Source organism: Podarcis liolepis (assembly GCF_965112155.1).
Source record: "Podarcis liolepis genome assembly, chromosome: 9".
NCBI classification, from domain to species: domain Eukaryota; kingdom Metazoa; phylum Chordata; class Lepidosauria; order Squamata; family Lacertidae; genus Podarcis; species Podarcis liolepis.
Genome location: NC_139564.1, coordinates 5,099,948 through 5,125,138, shown reverse-complemented (window position 1 = coordinate 5,125,138; position 25,191 = coordinate 5,099,948). Strand labels below are relative to the sequence as shown.

Genomic DNA, 25,191 nt, shown 5'->3' with positions numbered 1-25,191 from the left:
TTAGGGCTTTAAAGGTCAGCACCAACACTTTGAATTGTGCTCGGAAACGTACTGGGAGCCAGTGTAGGTCTTTCAGGACCAGTGTTATGTGGTCTCGGTGGCCACTCCCAGTCACCAGTCTAGCTGCTGCATTCTGGATTAGTTGCAGTTTCCGGGTCACCTTCAAAGGTAGCCCCACATAGAGCGCTTTGCAGTAGTCCAAGAGAGAGATAACCAGAGCATGCACCACTCTGCCGAGACAGTCTGTGGGCAGGTAGGGTCTCAGCCTGCGTACCAGATGGAGCTGATTCTTACATTGAACGTTTAGCCCACTATTGAGATTAAATCTGCCCAGGCTTCTGCAGCTCAGAAGAAGAAAGCAATCCTACTTTATAAACCCTGAATCCTGTTTTTAAAAAGTTGATCCGTGGAGATGCAGAATTAAGATCTTGCTCTTCAGGAGTCCTATGAAGTTACTTGCGCAACACAATATACATTTGAAGTATCTATTCCCACCACTGCTTTCAAGATTTAGTGAGCTACAGGGTTATGTGATGGAAAATTATTAGATTTGATGAGTGGGTGTGTTTGCTTGAACACTGTTTTGTCAGTACTGAAAGTCCACCCACCAGTTGAGAGACTCTGGGAAGGGGTAAAATTTTCCCCCTACTCAAGAAGCAGGGTCACGAATAGCCCATCTGTCCTCAAAGACATCACGTTCAATACATAATGTATTATTGGCTGTGATAACCAGGGTGACCAGTCTACGAAGCATTGCTCACACTCTTTAATTGGCTTTGTTTGCTCTGAGAGATATCGGCATATAACCAAATCTGATTGATTATGTAGCATTATGACATTAGCACATTTGCGTTTTGCTGCCCAATTGCCCGGAGGTCACTCTAGAAAGAAGCTGTAAGCAGGAAATGAAAACTGGTGCCGTCTCAGCAGCAGTGCATGGGAAATAATAGCAGGAAATAGGTGCTAGAAAAAAATAAAATAAATTCCTACATTAAGATGGTGTCATAGAATAGCAAACCTGTAGAGCTGGAAGGGACCACAAGGGTCATTTAGTTCAGTGTTTCCCAAACGTTTTTGGGCAATGGCACACCTGTTTACTGAAAAAAAATCTCGCGGCACACCACCATTAAAGCCCCGCCCCGTGACGTCAGCGCGCAGCGTCACGCCGGGAGGGACGCACAAAAGTGAAAGTTTTTTCCCTCGGCAGCTCCTCTCAGCTGCGCTCAATCCGCCTCGGAGCGCAGGAGCGATGCCTCTCTCTGGCTCTCCCTCCGCGCAGGCTGAGGGAGGGAGGGAGGGGCGCGTGTGACCCGTCTCTGCTGGGAGACCAAACCCAGCGAGGCAGAGTCGCGCGGAGGCGCCCAGGCAGCGCTGCTGGCTGCGAGGAGGAGCGCCAGGCAGCAGCAGGAAGCGCGGCCTCTCCTCGCCGCCGCCGCCCCGCCTCTCGCCGCCCGACTCGCCCGCCTCCCTGCTAAAAAATAACAAATCATGCACGTGAGATATTTTCCTTTAATACTGGGCGGGAACTGCCTTTGCCATGCAAAAAGGGGAGGGGAGAGAGACTTGCATGCTGGACAGCAATAATCCCGCAAGCGTTCAACCAAGAGGAAACCGTAGCTCCTTCCTTTAGGTAACGGAAGTATGCGACATAAATAAAATTGCCCCTCCTCTTCCTCTACCTGTCCCCCACCCCCTGCCCAAAAGTCCTTTGAATCGGAAAGAGGAGTTAGGCGGCTCATGCAACTAAATCCCCGCCCGACTCGCCCGCCTCCCTCCAGGCATCTCGCGGCACACGAGGCAACGTCTCACGGCACACTCGTGTGCCGCGGAACACCGGTTGGGAAACACTGATTTAGTTCAATGCTGTGTGAACAGGGATTTGGGGTTTTTTTTTATTATCAAAAGTAGAAAGTACAGAAAACTATATGGGGTAGGTAGGAGTTTCTGTTCTGCTTGGAAAGCAGTAGTTTTGACTGCAATATTATTAAAAACAGGAAACATTTAGCACAGCCATAAATGCTACCTCCTTTTTCAGAGTGGATGGGTGGAGTAAAGTGGTACCTCGGGATGCGAACGGGATCCGTTCCGGAGCCCCGTTCACATCCCGAACAGAACCTAAGATGTGACAGCATGTCTGCTCGTGCGCGGAGAAACCCGGAAGTAACACTCTCCGTTACTTCCGGGTCACTGCGGAGCACAACCCGAAAGCTCTCAACCTGAAGCGTATTTATCCCGAGGTATGACTGTATTGATGATGATGATGATGATGATGATGATGATAATGATAATGATAATGATAATGATAATGATAATGATAATAATAATAATAATAATAATAAGCTAGATGTGGATAACCCCCAGTTTATTAGTACCTTTTAAATTTATGGTCCAATAGGGACCCCAGACAGGCAAAAGCCTTTAGTCCAGCTACCAGTATAAAACTGGCAGAAGGAGGGAAGAGATGACCCCTTTCCAGATGCAAGTTGAAGGATAGATGTGTCTTTCAGGAGCCTAGTCCCTTCCGTCGGACAACTGCTGGTCCTGAAGGGTCCAGGAACAATATATCCCCCCCTCCTGGTTTCTCTTTTTGATGCTCAGGAAAAATAAACTGTTTCTGCTTCAAACACTTTCCATGCTCTACAAAACATGTAGTGAAACAGACCATCATTTCCCTAGCTCTCCACCGCCTGTGGTTTCTTGTATTGCTTATTCCCAGCTAGCTTCTTAGATTATTTTAGGCAACTTTTAAAGTTAGTGGCAAGGTTCTCAAATGTGTTCCAAATTTCAGTTTCATTACTCTTCCACCGGGTTTTGCGTCGCCTCTGTTGGTCCCGCGTTGTTTGTTTTTTCGTCTCTTTGCATGGTGCTGTTTTATTTTTAATAAGAAGTGGTTTTCTTCCTGGTTCATGCTGGATGTGACTTAAAAGAAAAGCAAACAAACAAACATTACAATTTCAAGCTCAAGGGAAAATTAAGGCAGAAGGTCAACATTGCTCATGCTCTTTCTTCTAGGTGTGAGGTCGAAAACCGATACCAAGGCAATCCTCTCAAAGGAACGTGCTACTGTGAGTGAAAATGGTTTTTCTTTTGCCTGTACGTAAACTTGGTACTTGTACATCATCAGCTTGCTGCAAATGAGCTCAAAGGCATATAAAAAGGAGAGAACAATATGCTGCTTTCTCTGTTGGCTGCTGCTTATTCTGGAGCTGTGCTCTCTCTCTCTCTCTCTCTCTCTCTCTCTCTCTCTCTCTCTCTCACACACACACACACACACACACACACACACAGTCATACCTTGGTTTTTGAACAGCTTAGTTCTCGAACGTTTTGACTCCCGAACGCCGCGAACCCAGAAGTGACTGTTCTGGTTTGTGAACTATTTTTGGAAGCCAACTATTCGATGGGGCACCCATGGCTTCCGATTGTCTGCAGGAGCTTCCTGCAGCCAATCAGAAGTTGCGCTTTGGTTTCTGAACATTTTGGAAGTCGAACAGACTTCTGGAACGGATTCCATTCAACTTCCAAGGTACGACTGTATGTATATTTGTAGGGGCAACCCCATTCTCTCTTGAGTCTGTTCATTCTCTCCCCTTAGTGACTTCCTTTTCTGCCTCCAGTTCTTCCTGCACTCCTCAGTCTGTGTCCCCCCTGCCCTCCACTAATTTCTATTGCCATTTCCTCATGCCAAACACACAAACTGTGCTATATAAATAATGTGTGTTGGATCTCTAATCCAGGGGGTACCATGGGGTACCTGTGCACCTGTCCCGGGCACCCACAAGTCCTCTCCATGCAGAAATTAGATCTGAAAGCAGCAGTCTGTTGTAGCCAACAGAATAGGTTGCGGTGTGTGCTTAGTCGTAGCGTGTGAGTGTGGCTCCTGCGACACTTCCTTGGGTTAGCAGATGTGCCCACGGGTCTGAAACGGTTGGCAACTTCTGGCCTGATCGTTTCTGACAGACACCCTTGGAACGAGGGTCTATCTCTCTTTCTACTTCCCTAAATGGATGCACCCAGTGTTGCCGTTCCTAGGTGAGCTGTAGTTCAGCGTTTTAGACTGCAGTTGACAAAACAGGCTTCAGTCTTGGCTTGAGGGGCTGCTGTTTCAGCTGCAGGTGCAATTGCTCTTATATCCAGTTTGCTCTTGCTTTCTCAAGAGGTGGTTAGGAACCTGTAGAGGCAAGAAGCAGAAGGGTCCTAGGAAGGAGAGGGGGGTGTCCACAGGAAAAGGGTGAAGGGAAGGAGAAGGAAGGTGCATGTCTGGGGGAGCTGCAGAGGTGATGGATACTAAGATTGAAATAGCAAGCTTTAATAGTTGGTGGCAGGCTTCTTGCAATGGATATCTGTAAGAAGCTGGTCTAGACAGTTTGGTGACGCAGAGGCCTGGTCTGTAGCCCTTGACATTCAGAAAAGTTGTGCCATATTCTGTCCATAAAAATACATTTAAATAAAGCTGCTTAGAGATATGTGTAAGGGGTTGCTGATTTCTTCTGAAGCACCCTGGTCATTATTTTTGCCAATGGATAAAGGATAAGGATCAAGACCCTCCAGTGGAATTAATGATGTGTTTTTTATTCAGTGCGCGCGCGCGCAGGAACACACATCTCCACCCACCTCGCATTTGTAGGTGCTTGAAAAGAAGTTAAAAGTTCCGATCCTGCCTGTGGGCTTGCAATCTAATAATAAAGTCAAGTCACATTAATGGAAAGGCTGTAAAAAAACAGAAGAGGGCCGGTTGGAGCCAGCAGATACGTGTTAAGGAGGCACTTGAAAGCAAAAGAGCGAAAAGAAAAGAAAGATAGCTGTGCAAATGCAAACAGTTTGTTTGCCTGAGCCTATTTTCATCCCACCTTTTCCTCTAATAGATGCTAACAATGCAATCATAAACAATTTAAAACGATCAAACAAGGCATTAAAAACCAATTAAAAACTAAAATGCAAACAGAGCGGCAGATAAAAACTAAATGAAGGATTAACCAGATAAATTAAATGCCTACAAGAACAAACAAGACTTAAGGAAGTGGTGAAAAGCCAGCAGAGAAGACGCCAGGTGTTGTACCGTGACCTGAGCCCAGCCTCCTTGCGCATTCCCACCAGACAGAGCGTAATGGCGGCGCATGCAACATACTGCAAAAACAACATTCCGCATGTGTGTAGCACGAGGTTTTTCAGAGGCTTCCCTTGTATTGTTTGAGTCATGCTTCAGGAGCCCATTACTATTGTCATCCTTGCTTCATTTGCTGAGCTGAGACATAGAGAGCAGGTGGCTAGATGGGCCTGCACTGGGTTGGGCAAGGCTATCCTGGGGGCTCTCTGGTCTCTACTCTTGGCTGCTGCCCTGCATCTGCTTGCACTCCCTCCTCTCTGCCTTCCTGCTCACATGCAAGGGCCAGCTGTGCAACAGGCTCGTATTTATATCGTAACGGTAAAGGGACACCTGACCATTAGGTCCAGTCGTGACCGACTCTGGGGTTGCGGTGCTCATCTCGCTTTATTGGCCGAGGGAGCCGGCGTACAGCTTCCGGGTCATGTGGCCAGCCTGACTAAGCCGCTTCTGGCGAACCAGAGCAGTGCACAGAAACGCCGTTTACCTTCCCGCCGGAGTGGTACCTATTTATCTACTTGCACTTTTTGTGCTTTCGAACCGCTAGGTTGGCAGGAGCAGGGGCTGAGCAACGGGAGCTCACCCCACCGCGGGGATTCAAACCGCGACCTTCTGATCGGCAAGTCCTAGGCTCAGTGGTTTAACCCACAGCGCCACCCGCATCCCTTATATCCCATGTCCCTTATTTATATCCTAGCAAGTAGCAAACTTCCTGCCTCGGGCTGACTCTGGCTTTATGCCACGGCGGCACCTAACTCCAATTTGTGTACTTTTATACAGACACTCTCCTTATCGACTATCAGTTCACCTTCAGCCTTTCGCAAGAAGATGATCGTTATTACACGGCAATCAATTTCGTAGCGACGCCTGAAGAGGTTAGTAAATTATCCCAATTGCATTTCACGTTGTTTATTAAAATGCCCTGGTTCTCTCTGGCCGACGGTCAGTAGGCTGCATGCAGAGATCGACTCTTCTCTCCCCCCCGCCCACAACAAGACTGCATGCACGCTCCTTTCAGTGCCAGTTCTGTGCTCATTTTGCACTGTGTGAGAGGCTCCTGCAGTTCTGATCCTAGCGATGGGGAACTCAAGTTGAGATATATTGATGACCTCAAGGCGTACGTGTAATTAGCCGTGGAGTTCGTTGCTGTCATAAATGGCTGGTTTTGAATTTTTTAAAATTTAAATTATTTTTAAAACTTGCAGTTACGCTGAGAGTCAACTTACAGTGACCGTTGTAACTGATAATTTATACTCCTGCGTGTGAAGTCCTGTGGCCTTGGGGCTGACATTTCTAGGCCAAGGGTTGCACGGCCAGTCCTTGAGGGGACAGTAATATAAGAGTATGTGTCACAGATGTGTAAATGTTGGCATGGTTCTTATTTAAATAAAAAAAACACACACACTACTTGAGGAATAGGGGGGGGGATCACAAAAAACATTTTGGCATAAGCAAGTCAGTTGTTGTTTTTTAACCCCCCCCCAAAACCATTTTTTTTCCCAATGGACAAATTTGGGATGGGTCCTGCAATTTTTACAAAAACGTTTTGACACCTCAGTATCACAGGATGGGGGGGCACGGGAGAATAGTTGGTAATTTTAAAAACAAAATACATTTTTAAATTTAATTTTGTTTTACTCATGGCAGAATCCAACAATTATTAGGGAGCCACACAACCATATTGACATCACAGCATCACTGCAGAGGATCCATAGGAGCAATCCATTGTTGTTGTTGTTGTTGTTGTTGTTGTTGTTATTATTATTATTATTATTATTATTATTATTATTATTATTATTATTATTATTAAAATACACTTTTAGTTACCAATGGGTATTTGTCTCTATGCAGTGATCCAGATATATCTGTGGTTCCTGCTCTAACCAGTAGGAGGCAGATGCCCCCCCTTTTAAAGGGCTAATTGAGAGCTGGTCTAGGAAATGCCTCTTACTTTTCCCTGAAAATAGATATTCTCTTAAAAAAAGTTGACACAGCCCTGGTTTCAGGAATCACACGGAAATAATGCATTTTGAGGGCAAAGCCCTGGTACATTTGTGTTATGGCTGTACCCTTGAGTCTTTGTAGTTCCAACCCTCTGTGCCTGCTGTTCTTTGCCATTCTGTGTTGACCACTCAGAATGGCCAAGATCAGTTTATTATAGGGAGGGCTAGTCTGACCGTAGTGTGAATGGAATCTCTTAATTTTACCTTGCCTTTCTTGGAAGTCACAGGTTTAATCTCTGGCCTGCTGCTGCTTGACTTCATATTGGACATTTTTCTTTGCAGACCATGCTGAAGAAAGGTTAATTTACTTAGTAGTACCTGCTGTGGTTCCTTGGGACATTATTATGGAAATGACTTTGGGAATTCCAGAGAACAAGTATACGCATAACCCCATGTGGGGTTTTCTGCTTCGTTTTTTTTAAAGCCTCTTTTTGATTTATTGTTCTTAATCTTGAATAAAGTGGTATTCTGTGCAACTCAGAATCTTCCTGTCTCGTGAACACAGGGTAAAATTGTAGGATTTTGGATCCCATGTTCCCACTTCCTGAAATACAAAAAAATGCAAAAATATTTGGCAAACAGAAACTAACCAGTACTGTGTTTTAATGTGGCACAGGTAAGCTTGAATCCTATTGGGCTGTTTTAGGGGGATTTTGGCATGCCTTTGTTCTTGCCCAAGCAGTTCTGACAAAACTTGATGGAAGCTGCTCTCTCTATGTGTAAGCCATTAATCTGTGCTGCTTTCTTTGTTCCCTGAAATCAGCAAAACAGAGACCTGGACATGTTTATCAATGCTTCTAAAAACTTCAACCTCAACATCACTTGGTCAACAAGTTTTGCAGGTGAGGACAATTCTTCTCATTTCCAAATGCCCAGTGTCTGAACTAGAAATGTCTGGAAAGCAGTGGTGGCATATTTAAACCAGAGACCAGTGGCCAGATATTTGGCCAGTTCTGCTGAACCAGAGGCCAGTCCCCCTCTGACCTGGCTCTTTCGTTGGCCTCGAACAGCCCAAACTCCTTCCATTGCCTCTTGACACCCTCCATCCCTCAACTTCCTGCTCCTCATTGTTCTGCTTCCAGTCTTCCTATAGCTAGACAGATCGTCTTTCTCACACAGTTGGTGCACAGCAACTCAGCCGGTGGCAAGAGGCAGCTCTCGGATCAGGCAGCCAGTTCTGGCTTATAGCCTCTTTATATGCAGATACCCTATGGGTGACTTAGGGATTTAGAAGGCTGCTGTGCCGTGTAATAGTCTGTATATTGAGGCATAACTTCACTCCAAAGATAATCTGAGAAATGAAGTAGAACAGTTTATCCGATTTCCAGATCTTGAATGCTTGCGTTGGCAGCCAAAATGTTAATTTTGTATGCAACAGTCGTTTGTGTGCTTCTTAATCGCAGTAATGAAACTGAGCTCAGTACTGTCTTGTTGAAACAGAATAATTTTTATTGTTTTATCAACTAGCGCTGCTGTATAATTTAAGAGCACCCCTTGTAATGTTACCAAGGATTTGCACAAAAACATATATCTTTATTTCATTTCAGTTATATTTTGGCTTTGCCCCAAGGGCTCCTCTCACCCCAACCCATTTTGCCCTTCCAACAACCCTTTGAGGTAGATTAGTTTGAGAGGGCTCAAGGCCACCAAGTAAGCCTTGTGGCCAAGTGAGGATTTGAACCTGAGCCTGAAAATCTTCACTCCCGACAGATGAGAATGTTTCTTTTAAAATGCTCCCCACAGCTGGCACCCAGGCAGGGGAGGAGATTCCGGTGGTTTCAAAGAGCCAAATCAAGGAGTACAAGGACAGCTTCTCCAATGAGAAATTTGACTTCCGCAACAATCCCAACATCACTTTCTTTGTCTACGTGAGCAACTTCACCTGGCCAATAAAGATACAGGTAAGAGAGCCTTCCATTCACAGAAGCACTAGAGAACGACTGGAATATATGGGAGCTGTTCTGTATACTCTGTTCTGTTTGTTTGTGCTGATGTCCGATACTCCAACAAATGCTCAGGTCCTATACTGTATATATTTGTATGCTAGAAGCCTTCTCCTATTGCCATTAATAATAATAATAAGGTTTATTTATATCCCGCCCTCCTCAGCCGAAGCCGGGCTCAGGGCGGCTAACAACAATAAAACAGTACAAAAGTACAACACAACAACACTCTAAAATCATTCATTATAAAATTAGTTCAAATCAAGCCACTGGCAATCATTGGGCCAGAGCTCTGCAAAGATTGCCGAGGGAGGGAGTCAGGCTGTGCCCTGGCCAAAGGCCTGATGGAACACCTCTGTCTTGCAGGCTCTGCGGAAAGATGTCAAGTCCCGCAGGGCCCTAGTCTCTTGTGACAGAGTGTTCCACCAGATTATCACTATTTTGCTGTGATCTAACTTACTCTGCAGCCTCAGTGCAATTCAGATTGTGTCAGTTTTTGCTTATGAAATCTCCTGGGCAGCTAAATGCAGTAGGTTTTATGGGACCACAGCATTTTTATTGTCTTTCAACTTGAGACCATTCAGACGGTGCTAGTGGAGGGTCTCCATCTTGAGAAGCAGTCTGTTAGTGCAAACCCCCATTTTTAAAAACTTGGATCAGAGTACTTGTATAATGGAATGAACCCTCCCTCCTGCTGTGTGTGCTTTCATCTCCCTTCCCTACCTGGGTTTCCTCCCCTGTGGGGGACTTCTGCAGAACTCCATGCCCGCTGGTGGCTTCTCTATCTTCTTCTTCTTCTTTGGTGATCAGTCGTAGCTGAGTAAGATTGTCTTCCATGAACATGGTCTTAACAGTGGGTCCGTGACTGTGGAGGCCAATTCTGGATCCACATGTCCTTCCACAGTGGGGACATAGGTTTCCAGGCGGGAGTTGATCACGGTGAGGGTTTGCCAAATGTGTCTTCCTCTTAGCACGTTTCGTCCTGAGTTCGAGTATCTTCAAAGCCCGTGACACCTTTAGTAAAGACAGTTCTCCAGTTGGAGTGCTTGGAGGCCAGTGTTGTCGGTGTTTATACCACTTTTTTTTTTTTAGATTCGCCTTGAGAGAGTCTTTAAACCTCTTTCGTTGACCACCAGCATTACGCTTTCCATTGTTAAGTTCGGAATACCGTTTTGAGACCATGCATGGCGAAAAGCAGTCTGTAAATGCGGCAAACAGAATAAGAAATAGTATAAACAGCAACAAATGGATGCAAATGAATTGGATGTGAATGTGATAAGCTCCAAGTTGAAAGGTACACGAAGGACTTAAGCAGAGACATGGACGGTGGCTCCGTGACCTTAACCAGTTGGCAGCAGGGGAGCAGGAACTGTGTATCGCTATCCTTGCTAATTAAATCAGCAAGAAAGCCTGGCCAAGAGTTATTTATTGTGAGTGATATCACACTTCCCACTAGCCTTTTTTGTGCAGCCTTCCTTGTTGGTGCGGCCAGTCTCCCTGTCAGTGCCCTCCTTTGGCAAGAGCTGGGTGTTGAAAGAGGGGTCAAATCCTCCTGCCCATCAACCCGTTAGGAACTTGGCCTGCCATGTGTTTGAATCCGAACACGGCCGGAGGACCTGTACAGCCAACTCTGCATGTCTGGTCTTGGTCTCTCTCCCTCTGTCCCAAGTTTAGAAGTGGGGTGGAATGTAAAAAAATACAAGCCAACTTGTATTATTGAGGGGAAGGAGGGGGTTCACAGTTCGACAAGTGGCAGAAATGCCATGTGGGCAATGCCAGACCCTGTTGTACATAAAGGAAGGTGTATGTATGCATTGACTTGGAGAGAGTGAAAAATGTGCATTCCCCGCCAAGGACTCATTGGCAATAATGATAGCCTTTCCCTCTAAAGCTAATAGCCGAGGCAGGAGATTTTTTTTTATACTAGCGTTCAGGCTGGGGAGAAAAGGGTCCCAATGGAAATTAGGGACCCTCACACCCATTATTAAACTTAAAAAATAAACGAGAAAACCCTGATATGCTTCCAAGTGGCGCATTTAGTGCTGCATGTAGTTTGGCCCACAGTGGAGAACTGAAATAGGATGAAATTACATGTTCAGTGTAATTCCTTTTGTTTTGCTGTTTACCCATGCTTAGTCACTTTCATTTTCTCTGATTTTAACCTGAAGCCAGTATTTGTATTCTTAATTTGGGCAGCTTAATTAATGTGCTGGCGCATTTTCCCTCCTTTGTTAACTGACGTTTAAGTTTTTGTCCTGTTGTGGTGTGTGCCAGATATAAGGCTTTTTAAATCTCTGGGAAGAGCCGCCCATTGCAAGAATCCATCGTAGATGTTGGTCCTTTGATCGCTCGCCCTTGTTTGTCCTGGAGTTCCTGTTTCAAGACTTCCTTGTCCTCCTGGCTCTCCTTTCCCCTCTGCCTGGTTTTCTTTAGGAAGCTGCAAGCATATAAATGCTCTTTTGTACGACTGATAGTTGTGCATTTGCCAGTGCTGAGCTCCCACCCTTAAAATATTGCTCCACCTCTCTTCAAAACCACCAGTTGGTTTTAAAAGTATATTGGTGTAGAATGTCCCTCCCTCCCTCCCAGCTTCCTTCATTTAAGCAATCTCTTCTATAAAAAGCTCTCTAGAATTCACAGTTAGCAAAATGTAGATCACCGTTCTTTAAAAACTTGAAGTTAGTGTCAGTGTTTACTGAGTCGGTTCGGTTTAAGCCACTCTGGCTTGTGACAGCCACATTGTCAAGTCTGCTTAAGTTAGTCAGCTTCCTTTGGGGAAGACGGGTAAGTTCTTGTTGGATAAAGTTTGCCGTCTGCACTGCAAATGGTTGGTGTTTGTTATAAAAAAAGGGTTCATTTCTGATTTAGAAAATGAATCAAGTCTGCAATCGGTTTGTCTTATTTATGGTTTCAGTTTTAATTTAGTTTATTTGGCACGTGCCGTGCGGAATGAGCCTTTCTAGAAATAGAATTGGCAAATTCGTCTTCTGCATGCTGTATAATCACTGTAGGTGTCGATCATCAGGAAAGTAATATATGAGAATGGCAGTTTCATGTTTCAGATCCCCATCCTTCCCCCGCCTGTCGGTTTGCACAGTGGTGAGAGTTGTTACAGGGTGACGTGATCACAGAGGGTTAAGCTTGGTGGTTTTTAGAAGCCTCCGAACTGAGAAGCAAAGAAGTTGAGTTGTAGAAACCAGCAGTGGAATTTTACAGATGGCTCTCAGTTCAAACAAACAAAGTAAAGCCGCCCCCCCTTTCTACCTTGGCTCATTTTTTCGCTATATCTGACAAGCTAGTAATGGGAAACACTTCAAATCTCCTTTGATTGTGTTGTGTCAGCAGTTTTACGCGCCAGTGTTAAAGTTCTCCTCCGCGTGTGTGCTAGCGGTTCTGTAGTTTGGTTTGACGTAGTGGCACAAACATCGGAGTCCAAACGGAGCTCATTTGAAAGCTCTGTCAATTGGTGACTGAATGAGAAAGCCTTATAAGTCTGATGGGCACTCATACTTGACGGTGGTATGTTCTGACCTTACACCCGCAGTGAGGATTGTAAGGTCAGTGGTACTTCTGTTTCCTTGGCAGTGCTACAAGCTGAGTCTTGTGCCCAATAATCAGTGTTTGAGGGTGCAGGTATTATTAACCTGTCCATTTTGTTGTATTGATTTGGGTTGCTGTCGCCCTTGAGGTTTCTTCTGGAGAACCTGGAGGGGTTTGCACAATACCAGACCCTCCAAGTGTCCCTATTTTCCAGGGACATCCCTGATTTAGAGAAGCCGTCCTGGTTTCTGATTTGATCCCAGAATGTCCCACTTTTCCTTAGAACGGGGTGCCCAATTTTTTTCCAAAGAGGGCCAGATTTGATAAAGTGAACATGCGTGAGGCCCGACCAAAGTTGTTGAGCTTTTTCCACAATTTTATCCCAAAGTTGCTGAGATTTTTAAAGGATTTTACCCCAGGACATATACTGCCACGGGGGCCGGATTAAATAGACCGGCAGGCCGGATTAGGCCCCCGAAACAGACTTTGAGCATGCCTGCCTTAGGATGTCCCTATTTTCACTGGAAAAATGTTGGAGGGTATGGAGTTATCCAACCCCCGAGCTACCTGAAGTGAATCCTGTATAGGCAAGGTTTTTTTTTCTTAATGTTTAATGTTTCATTATGTTTTTATATATGTTGGAAGCTGTCCAGAGTGACTGCGGCAACCCAGTGAGATTTGTGAGGTATAAACAGTAAAATTACCATTATGGAATGGGACGTCCCTATTTTCGTTGGAGAAATGTTGGAGGGTATACAATACCCACACCTATTAACTCTGCTCAAAGCACCAGATGGACAATAGAAGTGGAACCAGAGCAGTAGCATGTGTACAGCACAGTGACAAAAACTTTTTTTTAAAAAAAAGTACAAGCTCCTTCGTGAAATGCAAATCTCCTGTATCACTTCCTGGCTTCAGTTGGTGGTGGGAATTGAGTAATTTTGTACTGGGGTGTGTGTGCTATTGTCCCTGCAATCAAAATGTTCAGGGAGGCATTGAGATGCAGAATTAAATGAAGGAAGCACCCGAAAGAGGAGCTGTTATAGTGATTAATGTCTTCAACTACCCTTACATAGAATGGCTACATATGTCTTCCAGTCATGACAAAGAGGTGAAATTTCTAGATTTCCTGGAGCCAATCAGAGGGACAGTGATCCTGGACTTATACAGTCATACCTACCGTGGAAGTTGAACGGAATCCGTTCCGGAAGTCCGTTCGACTTCCAAAACGTTTGAAAACCAAATCGTGGCTTCTGATTGGCTGCAGGAAACTCCTGCAGCCAATCAGAAGCCCTGTCGGATGTTCATGTTCCAAAAGAACGTTCACAAACCGGAACAATCACTTCCGGATTTTGGGCGTTTGGGAGCCAAAACGTCTGAGTTCCAGGGCGGTCGACAACCAAGGTACGACTGTACTTGAGTGGCTCTCAGGACTTGGTGTGTGTTGTAAGTGGTGTCAAACATTTGGGTTCAGAAACAGTGTCAGTCGGAGCAAATGATTTCTCCACTTCTCCACCCCTCCCTACTCGCACTGAGCTTGCCAGATTGGTTTTGCTTTTTAGAAAATAATAATAATGCAGTGTCACTTTAAAAATTCAGGGTGAAATTAAGCGAATTATTATTCAGAGTAATCCTGTTGAATTTAATTGACCCAACTTAGTCATGTTCATTAATTTCAGTGGGTCTACTCTGAGTAGGCCTAGTGTTAAATCCCAACCACACTGTTTTTTGGACCAAGGGCAGGCAAATCCAAAGAACAACTTGAAATTTAGGGCATCCCAAATTCAAACATGTGAAAACCTCTCCTGGTCCACCCCATAGTTTGGGGAATACACAGTCAATGCACACCTGAAGTTCATTTTGTTAAAAGACTTTGCTGGATGTGAATCAGTGAATTATTTTTAAGAAGAGAAGAGGACACAAAGAGTTCAGAGATACAAATTAGGAAATGTGAATTTTAATATGGGAAGAAATCTCCAAAGAGATGCATTAGCCTGTTCAGAACCAAAAATTATTATAAGAATGTGAGTGATCAATAAACACTATATAAGCTTTTATGATTGGCTTTGTCTGCCTTTGAAGTTAATTGTTTAATCTTCCTTATAAATTGTTATTTGGGAAAATGTTGCTTTTGTATTGATCTGTTTTCTCTGTCCTGTGATAGCTGCCAACACTGTGTGTGAGAGAGGGAGAGCAGGGGTTAGATATCATCTGGAAATGGTAAGGTGCGATGATCAAGGGTCTGGAAACCAGGCCTTATGAGGAATGCTTGCAGGAGCTGAGCATGTTTAGCCTGGAAAAGAGGAATCATAGAATCATAGAGTTGGAAGAGACCCCAAGGGCCATCGAGTCCAACCCCCTGCCAAGCAGGAAACACCATCAGAGCACTCCTGACATATGGTTGTCAAGCCTCTGCTTAAAGACCTCCAAAGAAGGAGACTCCACCACACTCCTTGGCAGCAAATTCCACTGTCAAACAGCTCTTACTGTCAGGAAGTTCTTCCTAATGTTTAGGTGGAATCTTCTTTCTTGTAGTTTGGATCCATTGCTCCATGTCCGCTTCTCTGGAGCAGCAGAAAACAACCTTTCTCCCTCCTCTATGTGACATCCTTGAGACTGAGACTGAGACTGAGACCTTGAGACTGAGAGGAGGCAGGATAGCCATCTTAAGGGCTCTCACATGGAAGACAGAGTAAGCTTGTTTTCTCTTGCTCTGGAGAGTAGGCCTTGAACGAATGTCTTCAAGTTACATGAAAGGAGATTCTTAGTAAACCACAGGAAGAGCTTTCTGAAGGTAAAAACTGTTTGACAGCTGAAAAGACTCACTCAGAAGGCGGTAGACTCTCCTTCCTTGGGGGTTTTTAAGCAGAGGTTGTTTGGCCATCTGTCATGGATGCTTTAATTGAGATTCTTGCATTCCAAGGGGTTGAACTAGATGACCCTCAGGGTCCCTTCCAATTCTACGATTCTATTATTTTATTATTATTTATTGAATTTATATACTGCCCTACACCCGGAGGTCTCAGAGCAGTTCATATCCCTGATGCACTTTATATGTTTCTAAAACACTCTCCTCTCCTTCCTGAAAATTGCCTAATGTGGCCTGTAACATTCTCCGCAAAATCCCCTGTACCAAAAGTGCAAAATCTCAGATTTGGCTGTGAAACAGCAGCAGCAGATCCGAAGTATTACAATAGTAAGATGATGCAACTATAGACCAGGAGCCTCCCTGTAACAAAGTGCTCATCCGAGCAAGCAGCGAAGAGCCATCGATCAAAAAGACAGTGGAAATCAATCAAGGAACCTGTCAGAATATAAATGTCTTCACTTACTACTGACAGCTAGAAAGTGACCCAGATGAGCAGGGACCTCGGTTGGGAATTCTGGAGTTGCAGTTCCACCATGGAAAAAGACCCTCTGCACGTGCTCCACACATTTCGCCCCCCCCCCGGCAATATCCAGGCTAGAACAAGACCTTAGCAGCTCCTTTATAGACTGAGAATAATATGTGACCCTGCAGCAGCTGGATCGGTGCCGCATAACAGCCCTGGGACGCCTCCATGTGCAACTTGTTCTCCTGCCCTTTAGGATAAGGAAAAAAGTGAATAGGCTGGTTCCTTCTGTACAGAGAAAATCCTCCGAGATGAATATAAGCTAATAGCTTGAATGAAGCAGCGCTGGGAGGGAGGAGCAGCTTCCTTCATTGAATGGAAACTTCTTCCCCTCCTTGAGCTCAAGGGAAGGCAAGGGTGGGAGCATGCTTGAAGCTCCTGGTGGAGCTTGCAAAACCTCAGTGTCAGATGTTCACTGGTGGTTGCTCATGAGTAACCAGGCAGGACTCCGACCTTCTTTAACAGGATTTATTTTGGTGCAAAACTATTTACAGTGCAGAACCATCAGTTCATGTCTGCCTCAAACGCTAGCAGAATCCGGGAGTGGTCATTTCTGGGTCCTCCCCCAACATAAGAGCTTAGTCACCCCCAGCCTTTTCCTTCCTTGTTTGCGTTTTACACCTCTGCGCAAGGTGGGTGATGGAAGACACGTGCTTCCCTCCTGGCCGGCTTGGCCAGGAGCGGTGCTGAGGCTCCCAGCAGCATCCTCTGGTCCCTTCCCCTCTTCCCTACTGGAGGTGTGGCTTTCCCCACCACAGGAAGAGGAACTGCTTCTCAAGATTTTTGGAAGTTCCCTGTATCCCAACTGCCTCTCTGCTTCCTTTCCCTGTTCCGATGGCAGTCCCCTGACACTCGGCCTTATCTGCCCCGTTCTGATGACGTGTATGGAATCAGATGTAGGGTTGGTAGTTGTGGCTACCCCAAAATGGCCTGGCCGGCCAAGTTTGGCCCATGAGCTGGAGGTTCCCTACCGTTGGTCTCCACTGAGTGGAACTTGGTGTCCTTCTGCCCTTCAAAGCAGGTTTCCTACTGCCGCCGTTCTTCCCCCAGCTCGTTCCCGCACAGCATCAATTGAAGCATCTATGCGACAAACTCTCAAGAAGTTCAGCACAAACATTTTGTAGCCTGATTGCAATGATGGAAAATCTACCGCAATCTATTTTTAGGAGTAGAGTTAGGTAGCAAATTGCTGGATGCAGTAAATGAGGATGAAACGGAACAATGGGATGCAGGGTGGGGAGGGGAGAGAAGGCGAAAAAGTTGTTAGCCTGTACCTTGATATGTGAAACGGCATCCATAGTGATCCAATAATATGTGCTTGTGTGACAGCCCAAGAAAAGAGCTGTCTCTCTTGTTGAGAAACAATTGAAGCGTTGGGGAATGTGCTCGCGGCAGAATACTTAAAAGAAGCGGTAAAGGTAAAGCTGCAATGCACCGGACCAAAATTCAGATGTCAAGTGCACAGCTTGGTCACCGACAACTCTGCCAGTGCAGCGAAAAGGAGAAGCAGCCAGGGAAGGAAAGGAACAAAAGTCTCGAACATGCATCTTTCAGAGACTCAAATACGCGTGTAAAAAGAGTTCTGCTGGATGAGAGTACAGGTCTTGCGCAGCGCAACACCTGTAGAGGTCATGCATTGGAGCTTCCTTTCTTGTCCTTTCCATGCAGACCCTCGAAAATCTGCTTTTGAGAGTCCTCCAATGCATATCAGACCATGAAATAATCTTTCTGGAGAAACAGGCCATGCACTTCCTTTATATTTGTGAAGGCTGTCTTTGAATTTGGGCTGTTTCAAGGTGAAACGTCCGTCCATCTGTCCCCATTTAACCAGTGGGATATACCTTATGCCTCACTGGGTAAAGGGGACCCCTGACAGTTAAGTCCAGTTGCGGACGACTCTTGGGGTTGCAGCGCTCATCTTGCTTTACTGGCCAAGGGAGCTGGCCACAGACAGTTTTTCTGGGTCATGTGGCCAGCATGACTAAGCCGCTTCTGGCGAAACCAGAGCAGCGCATGGAAACGCCGTTTACCTTCCCACCAGGAGCGGTACCTATTTATCTACTTGCACTTTGATGTGCTTTAGAACTGCTAGGTGGGCAGGAGCTGGGACTGAACAATGGGAACTCACCCTGTCGTGGGGATTCGAACTGCCAACCTTTATATCGGCAAGCCCTAGGCTCAGTGGTTTGGACCACAGCGCCACCCGCATCCTCACTGGGTGCTTCATTCCCAATAGGAAGTATCTTCTTCTAACTTCGAGAACCGAGCAAACCCAAGCCAATAGTAGTTCACATGGCAGTAGTTTCACTGAGTGATGAGTGCTGTTTGCACGGTCACTTCCGTGAGGATATGTTGCTCTTTGTTTTGCTGTCACGCTAAAATGAAAAGTCATGGCTCAACCCACCCCCTTCTACGTATGGAGTTATGGGGGAATGCTGCCCCACTGGGAAGAAAGCCTCTTTTGCCAACTTCTTTTGTCCAAATGGTGTTTGGACAATACTGCAGAGCTATCAGCCATCCCTTTGTCAACCAGCAAACCAGGGAAATTGATGTTGCATCTTTCCTTGTAGAAAGTCGAACACCAGGCTACTTCTGGGCACATGCAAATGCTACCCTAATAAACTGCCGCTGGGAGCAGACCTTGGAATGGTTAGGCTGCAAGATCCTAGGAGGCCTGAGTCTTGAATTTTACTTGTGCTTCGGCTAATAGAGCTCCTGTGCCAGCTGAACAATCGTCAATAATAATAATAATAATAATAATAATAATAATAATAATAATAATAATTTATTATTTATACCCCGCCCATCTGGCTGGGCCTCCCCAGCCACTCTGGGCGGCTTCCATAGAAACCAAAAATACAATAAAATATCACACGTTAAAAACTTCCCTGAACAGGGCTGCCTTAAGATGTCTTCTGAATGTCAGGTAGTTGTTTATCGCTTTGACATCTGCTGGAAGGGCATTCCACAGGGCGGGCGCCACTACCGAGAAGGCCCTCTGCCTGGTTCCCTGTAGCTTTGCTTCTCGCAATGAGGGAACCGCCAGAAGGCCCTCGGCGCTGGACCTCAGCGTCCGGGCAGAATGATGGGGGTGGAGACGCTCCTTCAGGTATATAGGACCGAGGCCGTTTAGGGCTTTAAATTAGTCAGCACCAACACTTTCAATTGTGCTCGGAAACGTACTGGGAGCCAATGTAGGTCTTTCAAGACCGGTGTTATATGGTCTCAGCGACCGCCCCCAGTCACCAGTCTAGTATTGTTAAAGCAAAATGAGTCTAAAACAAAGAAATGCAATTAATTTTGCTGCTAATGGGAGCCCACCTTTTAAAATGCAGAATAATTTCTAGTTGCTAACGGGAGCAGATCCTGCAGCATCCAGGAAACAGTACTGTACTTCATGCTGCTTCAGAAATAAATACGCGCTTTCCTCCCGTGGCATGGATTTCATCTGCGCTGTGCCAGAAAAGGCAAATTGTATGCTGCTGGTTTTTCTGTTGAACTTCATCTCCTGTAGTTTGCCTTGTATTAATGCTTCTTGCCAATTAGCTTCTGGGGCTAATGCTAGGGATGGATGGATCAGTCTCTCACTCATAAGTCTTTTGTCCCATTTCTGCATTAATCTGCAGTGTTTCCGTAAAAAGGGTGGGGGGAGGAATCTGCACCAAATGTCACACTCTGTATTTAAATATGTATTTTATCTCAAAATATGCATCTAGATATTATTATTCATATTTTTTTAAAGTAATTTAGTTTGTATCCCACTGTTCTTCCCAAAGGAGCCCAGGGCGGTAAACAACAAAACAACAGCCTCTTAAAAACAATCCCAGTGCAGATGCAGACTGGGAAAGGTTTCTACTTAAAAAGCTTGCTGGAATGGGAAGGTTTTTAGTGGGTGCCAAAAAGATAACAGAGGTGGCTCCTGGCTGATACTTAATGGGAGAGAATTCCAAATGGCAGGTGGTTCTCCTGCTAAGAGGGTTTCTGCCAAGCCAAGGACCAGTGATCAGCTTGGTTATATAAGGGGTGAGGTGATAATATGCATATTTTATCTCTGTGTTTGCATTTCCAAATGCATTTCATTTTAAAATACACATTTGCTAACTTACGTGAGCCGCTGAGTGTGCCACAAGATTTTGAGAAGTGGAAAACTCAAAGAGGAAATCACACTACGATCTGTACATTAGTTTGGGAGATGCTGATCACGTCCATTTGCATCAGAATTTGGAGAAACCAAACTGCTCAAGCATCTCTAAACCAATATACAGGGCACTGTCTCTGGCCTGCTTGGGGATTGCCTCTTGCCAACTGAGCCTCCATAGCTTTAAAAGCCTTCAGAAAAAGCTTTGTTCCATGTGATGGGGAGCAGGGCTTTTTCCATGATGGCCCCGTGGAATACTTTGTCTAGGGACGTTGGCCTATTTCCTACCACAAGGTTTCAGTCTTGTCCTCCAAGTAGTGCATGAGATTGTATTGAAACGGTAAGCTATGTTGATACACAATTTATCATGAGCTGCTTTTCTTGAGGGAGGTGGGGGGCAGAGAGAAAGAACAAAAATGATGCGTACGGACATCACAAGAGCTCTGCTGGATCAGGCCAGAGGCTCATCTAGTCATAGAATCATAGAAGGGACCCAAGGGTCATCTAGTCTAACCCCCTGCAATGCAGAAATTGTTTGGCCCAGCATGGGACTTGAACCCATGACACTAAGATTAAGAGTCTGATAGTGGAGGTGGTCATTGATAGTTCTTCTCCAGGAATATGTCCCACCCAATACTGTCTCTTGGGGAAGCAAATTCCATGGTTGCACCATGTGAAAAAGTAGTTTCTTCTGTCTCTTCTGAGTCTCCCAGTGTTCAGCTTCACTGGATGTCCCCGAGTGTGTTAAATGCGCAGACATGTGTTAAATGAAATAAATTATCCTATTACTTTCGCAAAAAAAAAAAGGGTAACAGAAACCATGCAGGCAAGCATCCTAGCCCGATTCTAACATCTCTGCTGCCAAACGGCAGATAATTCAAACCAGCTTCGTTGAACAAACACATGTGAGATCCAAGAGGAGGGTTGTTGTTTTAAAGGTTTGTCAGGAAGTCTCCTTGCTTGAACTCCAATCCTTAAACTCTGCCTGTGGAAACAGTGAGTCATATATACTTTTTAAATTAAGACTCCCCCCCCCCCGCCGCCAATTTTGTTCCATGTGAATTCTACCTACCTACTGCAGCGAGTCTGACTACTTAAGCTGTGAAGAGCTTTCCCTAATAGCTGTTGTGGTTTAAGTAATCCAGAACACATTCTGCTTCAACTAAAGGAGAAATGAAATGGCTAAGCAAAGAAGGAATGGCTCCTTTTCAAAAACATCTCTTCTGCACCAGCAACAAGGACCAATCAAGACTTTTCCTGGGTTTTCTCTGAATGCAGCTAAGGGGGGCATTCCAGAGGCCAATATCTCCCCCCTGGCAGCAGCCGGTGTGTGTATGTATGTGTGAAATCTCTTTCAGGTCATTTCATTGTATAGCAAAGGTTCTGGCAAAAGAAGTGCAAGAAAATTCCAGTGCATATTGCACCATGGAATATTCTTTCTGATTTAAGGGTCAGGTGGTCCCCTTGTTATGAGGGGCTGGGGTGGGGCAGATCTCTACATTCAGTGAAGGGTCAGAATTTGAGCAGACTCATAAATTCCTGAATTTCTCAAGGACTGGGAAATAACATCACCTAACTTCTGATCGCTGAAGAATTGACGATTTTGAATTATGGTTCTGGAGGAGACTCTTGAGAGTCCCATGGACTGCAAGAAGATCAAACCTCTCCATTCTGAAGGAAATCAGCCCTGAGTGCTCACTGGAAGGACAGATCCTGAAGCTAAGGCTCCAATATTTTGGCTACCTCATGAGAGGAGAAGACTCGCTGGAAAAGACCCTGATGTTGGGAAAGATGGAGGGCACAAGGAGAAGGGGACGACAGAGGACGAGATAGTGGGACAGTGTTCTCGAAGCTACCAACATGAGTTTGACCAAGCTGCGGGAGGCAGTGGAAGACAGGAGTGGCTGGTATGCTCTGGTCCATGGGGTCACGAAGAGTCGGACACAACTAAACGACTAAACAACAACAACAACAACTTCTTCTTCATGAGGCCAGCCAGGGAACCAGGCAGACAGGGAACCAGGCAGAGGGCCTTCTCGGTAGTGGCGCCCTCCCTGTGGAACGCCCTCCCACCAGATGTCAAAGAGAACAACAACTACCAGACTTTTAGAAGACATCTGAAGGCAGCCCTGTTTAGGGAAGCTTTTAATGTTTGATGTATCATAGTATTTTAATATTCTTTTGGAAGCCGCCCAGAGTGGCTGGGGAAACCCAGCCAGATGGGCGGGGTATAAATAATAAATTATTATTATTATTATGGCGATGGCGGGTCATTGAAGAAACAGTGGTTGTGATGGCTACCCATTACCCCTCAATGGAAGTCATCAACCAGGAACAAGACCTTGCCAGGCACAGAGGGAGGTTGCCAGGGTAAAGGCAGGGGTGTGATGTCACAGCAGAAACAGAGGGTGCCCTTTTACGACAGAAGTTTAGGGAGCAGGGCTTTCTGGGAAGAAGCCATGGGGGAGGAACTCCATGCTGGGACTGATGGGAAGCAGCCATGATGATTGTCTGGAGCGTGCAGTTGCAAAGAGACATGGGGATGGCATTTAGAGTGCCCCTGAATCCCAAGCTGTAATGCTGGGAAGGGCGATATACGTGCTGTGCACTCTCTCCCCATAAAACTCAGGTGTAAATATGTGTGAATAAACCATATTTCCTGAAGGTGTCATTTTGTGCTGTGTCTTGGTGTCTCAGTGGAAATGCAACCCTGGTTAAGTGCCAAGACCCTGGAATCTCTTGCCACCGTTCAGCAGAGATTGTAACAATATGGACAGTGTAAAACCAGTATTTATTCTCATGTTCTTTGCCCTATCTCTGCCTTTCATCCCTCAATGCGTAGCCAGGATTGTATATACACAGGGAATCCAAATTCTGTCAACTTCAAAAATACAGATTGCAAAGAAAAAGACACCATTTTCTTACTCCTCCACCCCAAATTCTGGTTTTGTAGCAATGGGAGGGTCAACTCCACCTCTGAGCACTGAAGTCTGCATTCAGCCATCCCTCACCACCGATGTCTGAAATTTGCCCACACTTATTCAGTCAGTGCTACATCATGAAAAGGGATATAAACTTGTTGGTTTGCTTTTTTTCTTTAAAGGAATCCGATCTTCTCAAGAAGCTGAACTATGCCCTGTTTTCCGTATCCTGTTCTCCTCCTGTAGAATCCTAGCATTTGGGTAGTCTTGCACATGATAGATTTTTCTCATGTGGAAACTATCATTTTGTCCCGGAGTGCATCATCCCCTAGTTCTAACCTTCAACTCCTGTTCAGACCCTCATCTATGATGTGTTCACACTTAGAATCTCAGGGTGAAAGCCAATAGCTGTTATGGAGGTCATTCTTGGGCCCTGGGCTCTGAGGAATTGTGATCTATCCTCTTGTCCAGAACCAAGAAAATACAGTGGTGCCTCGCAAGACGAAAAGAATCCGTTCTGTGATTCTCTTCGTCTAGCGGTTTTTTCGTCTTGCGAAGCAAGCCCATTGACAGATTAGCGCTATTAGCGCTATTAGCGGCTTTTAGCGGCTTATCTGCTGATCGGATCAACTGATAAGCGGCTTAGCGGCTTAGAAAAAGGGGGGAGGAAAAAAACCCCGCAGGAACTCGCAAGGCATTGTCGTCTTGCGAAGCAAGCCCATAGGAAATTTGTCTAGCGAAGCACCTCCAAAACGGAAAACTCTTTTGTCTAGCGAGTTTTCCGTCTTGCAAGGCATTCGTCTTGCGGGGCACCACTGTATAACACTACAAGGCTCTCAAAAGATACAGTAAGGATTGTTGCTGGACTTAGTCAAAGTTCTTCAAAGTTTGTCCCCAGTGTAATCATTGTTTGGAGGACTTCTGTGGAGCAATTCAATCCCCTGTAATTTAATAAAAGTGTAATAACCGGAACCCTTTTTGGCTACCCCCCCCGCAAAGTATCAAAGAATTTACATTTATTGATTTGGGAAGAGATATTCAGCAGGCAGAATGGTTCTTGATTTGTTTCTTCTTACAGGTTAGTGGTTCACCCTTGCCTTTTCTCAGCCTCAAAAATTCAACCAAGAAGACCTGATTTCTTTAAAAAAATAATATAAGTGGAAATCTAAGTCTCTAGCTGCTGCTGAACCGCCCTGAGGTGAAGGGCACTATTAAAATTTACCCTTTTACAATGCACTGTCAAAAACCAAAATGAATGATCTTGACAACTTTTGGCATGGCTTGGGAAATACCTAGGCAATTTGTTTTTCAATAGAAAGTTGAGCAGCAGCTTTGTATTCAAACACAGCTCTGAGGTTTGTTTGACTTCATACTTCTGAACATTAGAACTCAGGAAATACAGGTGGCAGGAAAGAAAACAGATGGATTTCATACAAAGCATGCAGGATGTATTTTTCTGTTTGTTTTATCTGTCTGGAAAGTCTGGGTACTTTTCAACCTTGTGGGTCTCTGTGTGCTTTTCTGTGGTATTTTAATTTGTTTTGGCATTCCATTTTTTTTCTGAAATAGGAGCCAGAAAATCCTGGAAGCTTTTTTCCCCCTTTTCTTTTCCTTTTTGCGCCGCTGGATCCAAAATAGCTGATTTGGTCTCTAATTTGTTGAAATGAAATACACAGTGCTTACTGGCCTAATAACTTGCAGAATTAGCTTCCATGATGTTGGTGGGTTAGGTTGCTGCTTTCTCTAACTGTAAATCAACTTCTGGTCCACTCAAAACAAGACTGTTGCAGAAGGAATGAGTGCAGTTCCTCTTTTACTGCTAAGTGTGTCGGTCTTCTCAGTTCTACTTGGTAGTATATTAACTCGCACTTGATTCCATCGTTTCAAGCTGCTTGCGGGACCCCAAGTTCAGGCAAATGTGAGTTCTTGAAAATGGATATCTGTCAGAACATGCCCATTTGATCTGAAGCAGGAATACATGCTGTCTAGGCTGGGCAGAATTTGTACTACAGCGAATAACATCTGTTGGAGATGTGGTGACATTGAAGCAGTTCAGTTCCACATTTATGGATAATGTCCCGAGAGAGAGAGAGAAAACATTGGAAATCAATTTTGACTTGTGTGTGCAGTTCTGCATTCATACTACATCC

General features: G+C 45.1%; 1 protein-coding gene across 6 annotated transcripts in view; it reads left to right on the top strand.

Moving 5' to 3' along the window:
- The window catches only part of ATRN (attractin), a 174,254-nt gene that overhangs the window by 100,866 nt on the left and 48,197 nt on the right, over positions 1–25,191 (top strand). For all 6 annotated transcript variants that reach the window (XM_083520445.1, XM_083520443.1, XM_083520441.1 and 3 more), the window contains 4 exons: positions 3,013–3,065; positions 5,885–5,979; positions 7,871–7,949; positions 8,851–9,008. In XM_083520445.1, coding sequence (XP_083376571.1) covers positions 3,013–3,065; positions 5,885–5,979; positions 7,871–7,949; positions 8,851–9,008 — 385 coding nt within the window. The remainder of the gene's footprint in view (positions 1–3,012; positions 3,066–5,884; positions 5,980–7,870; positions 7,950–8,850; positions 9,009–25,191) is intronic.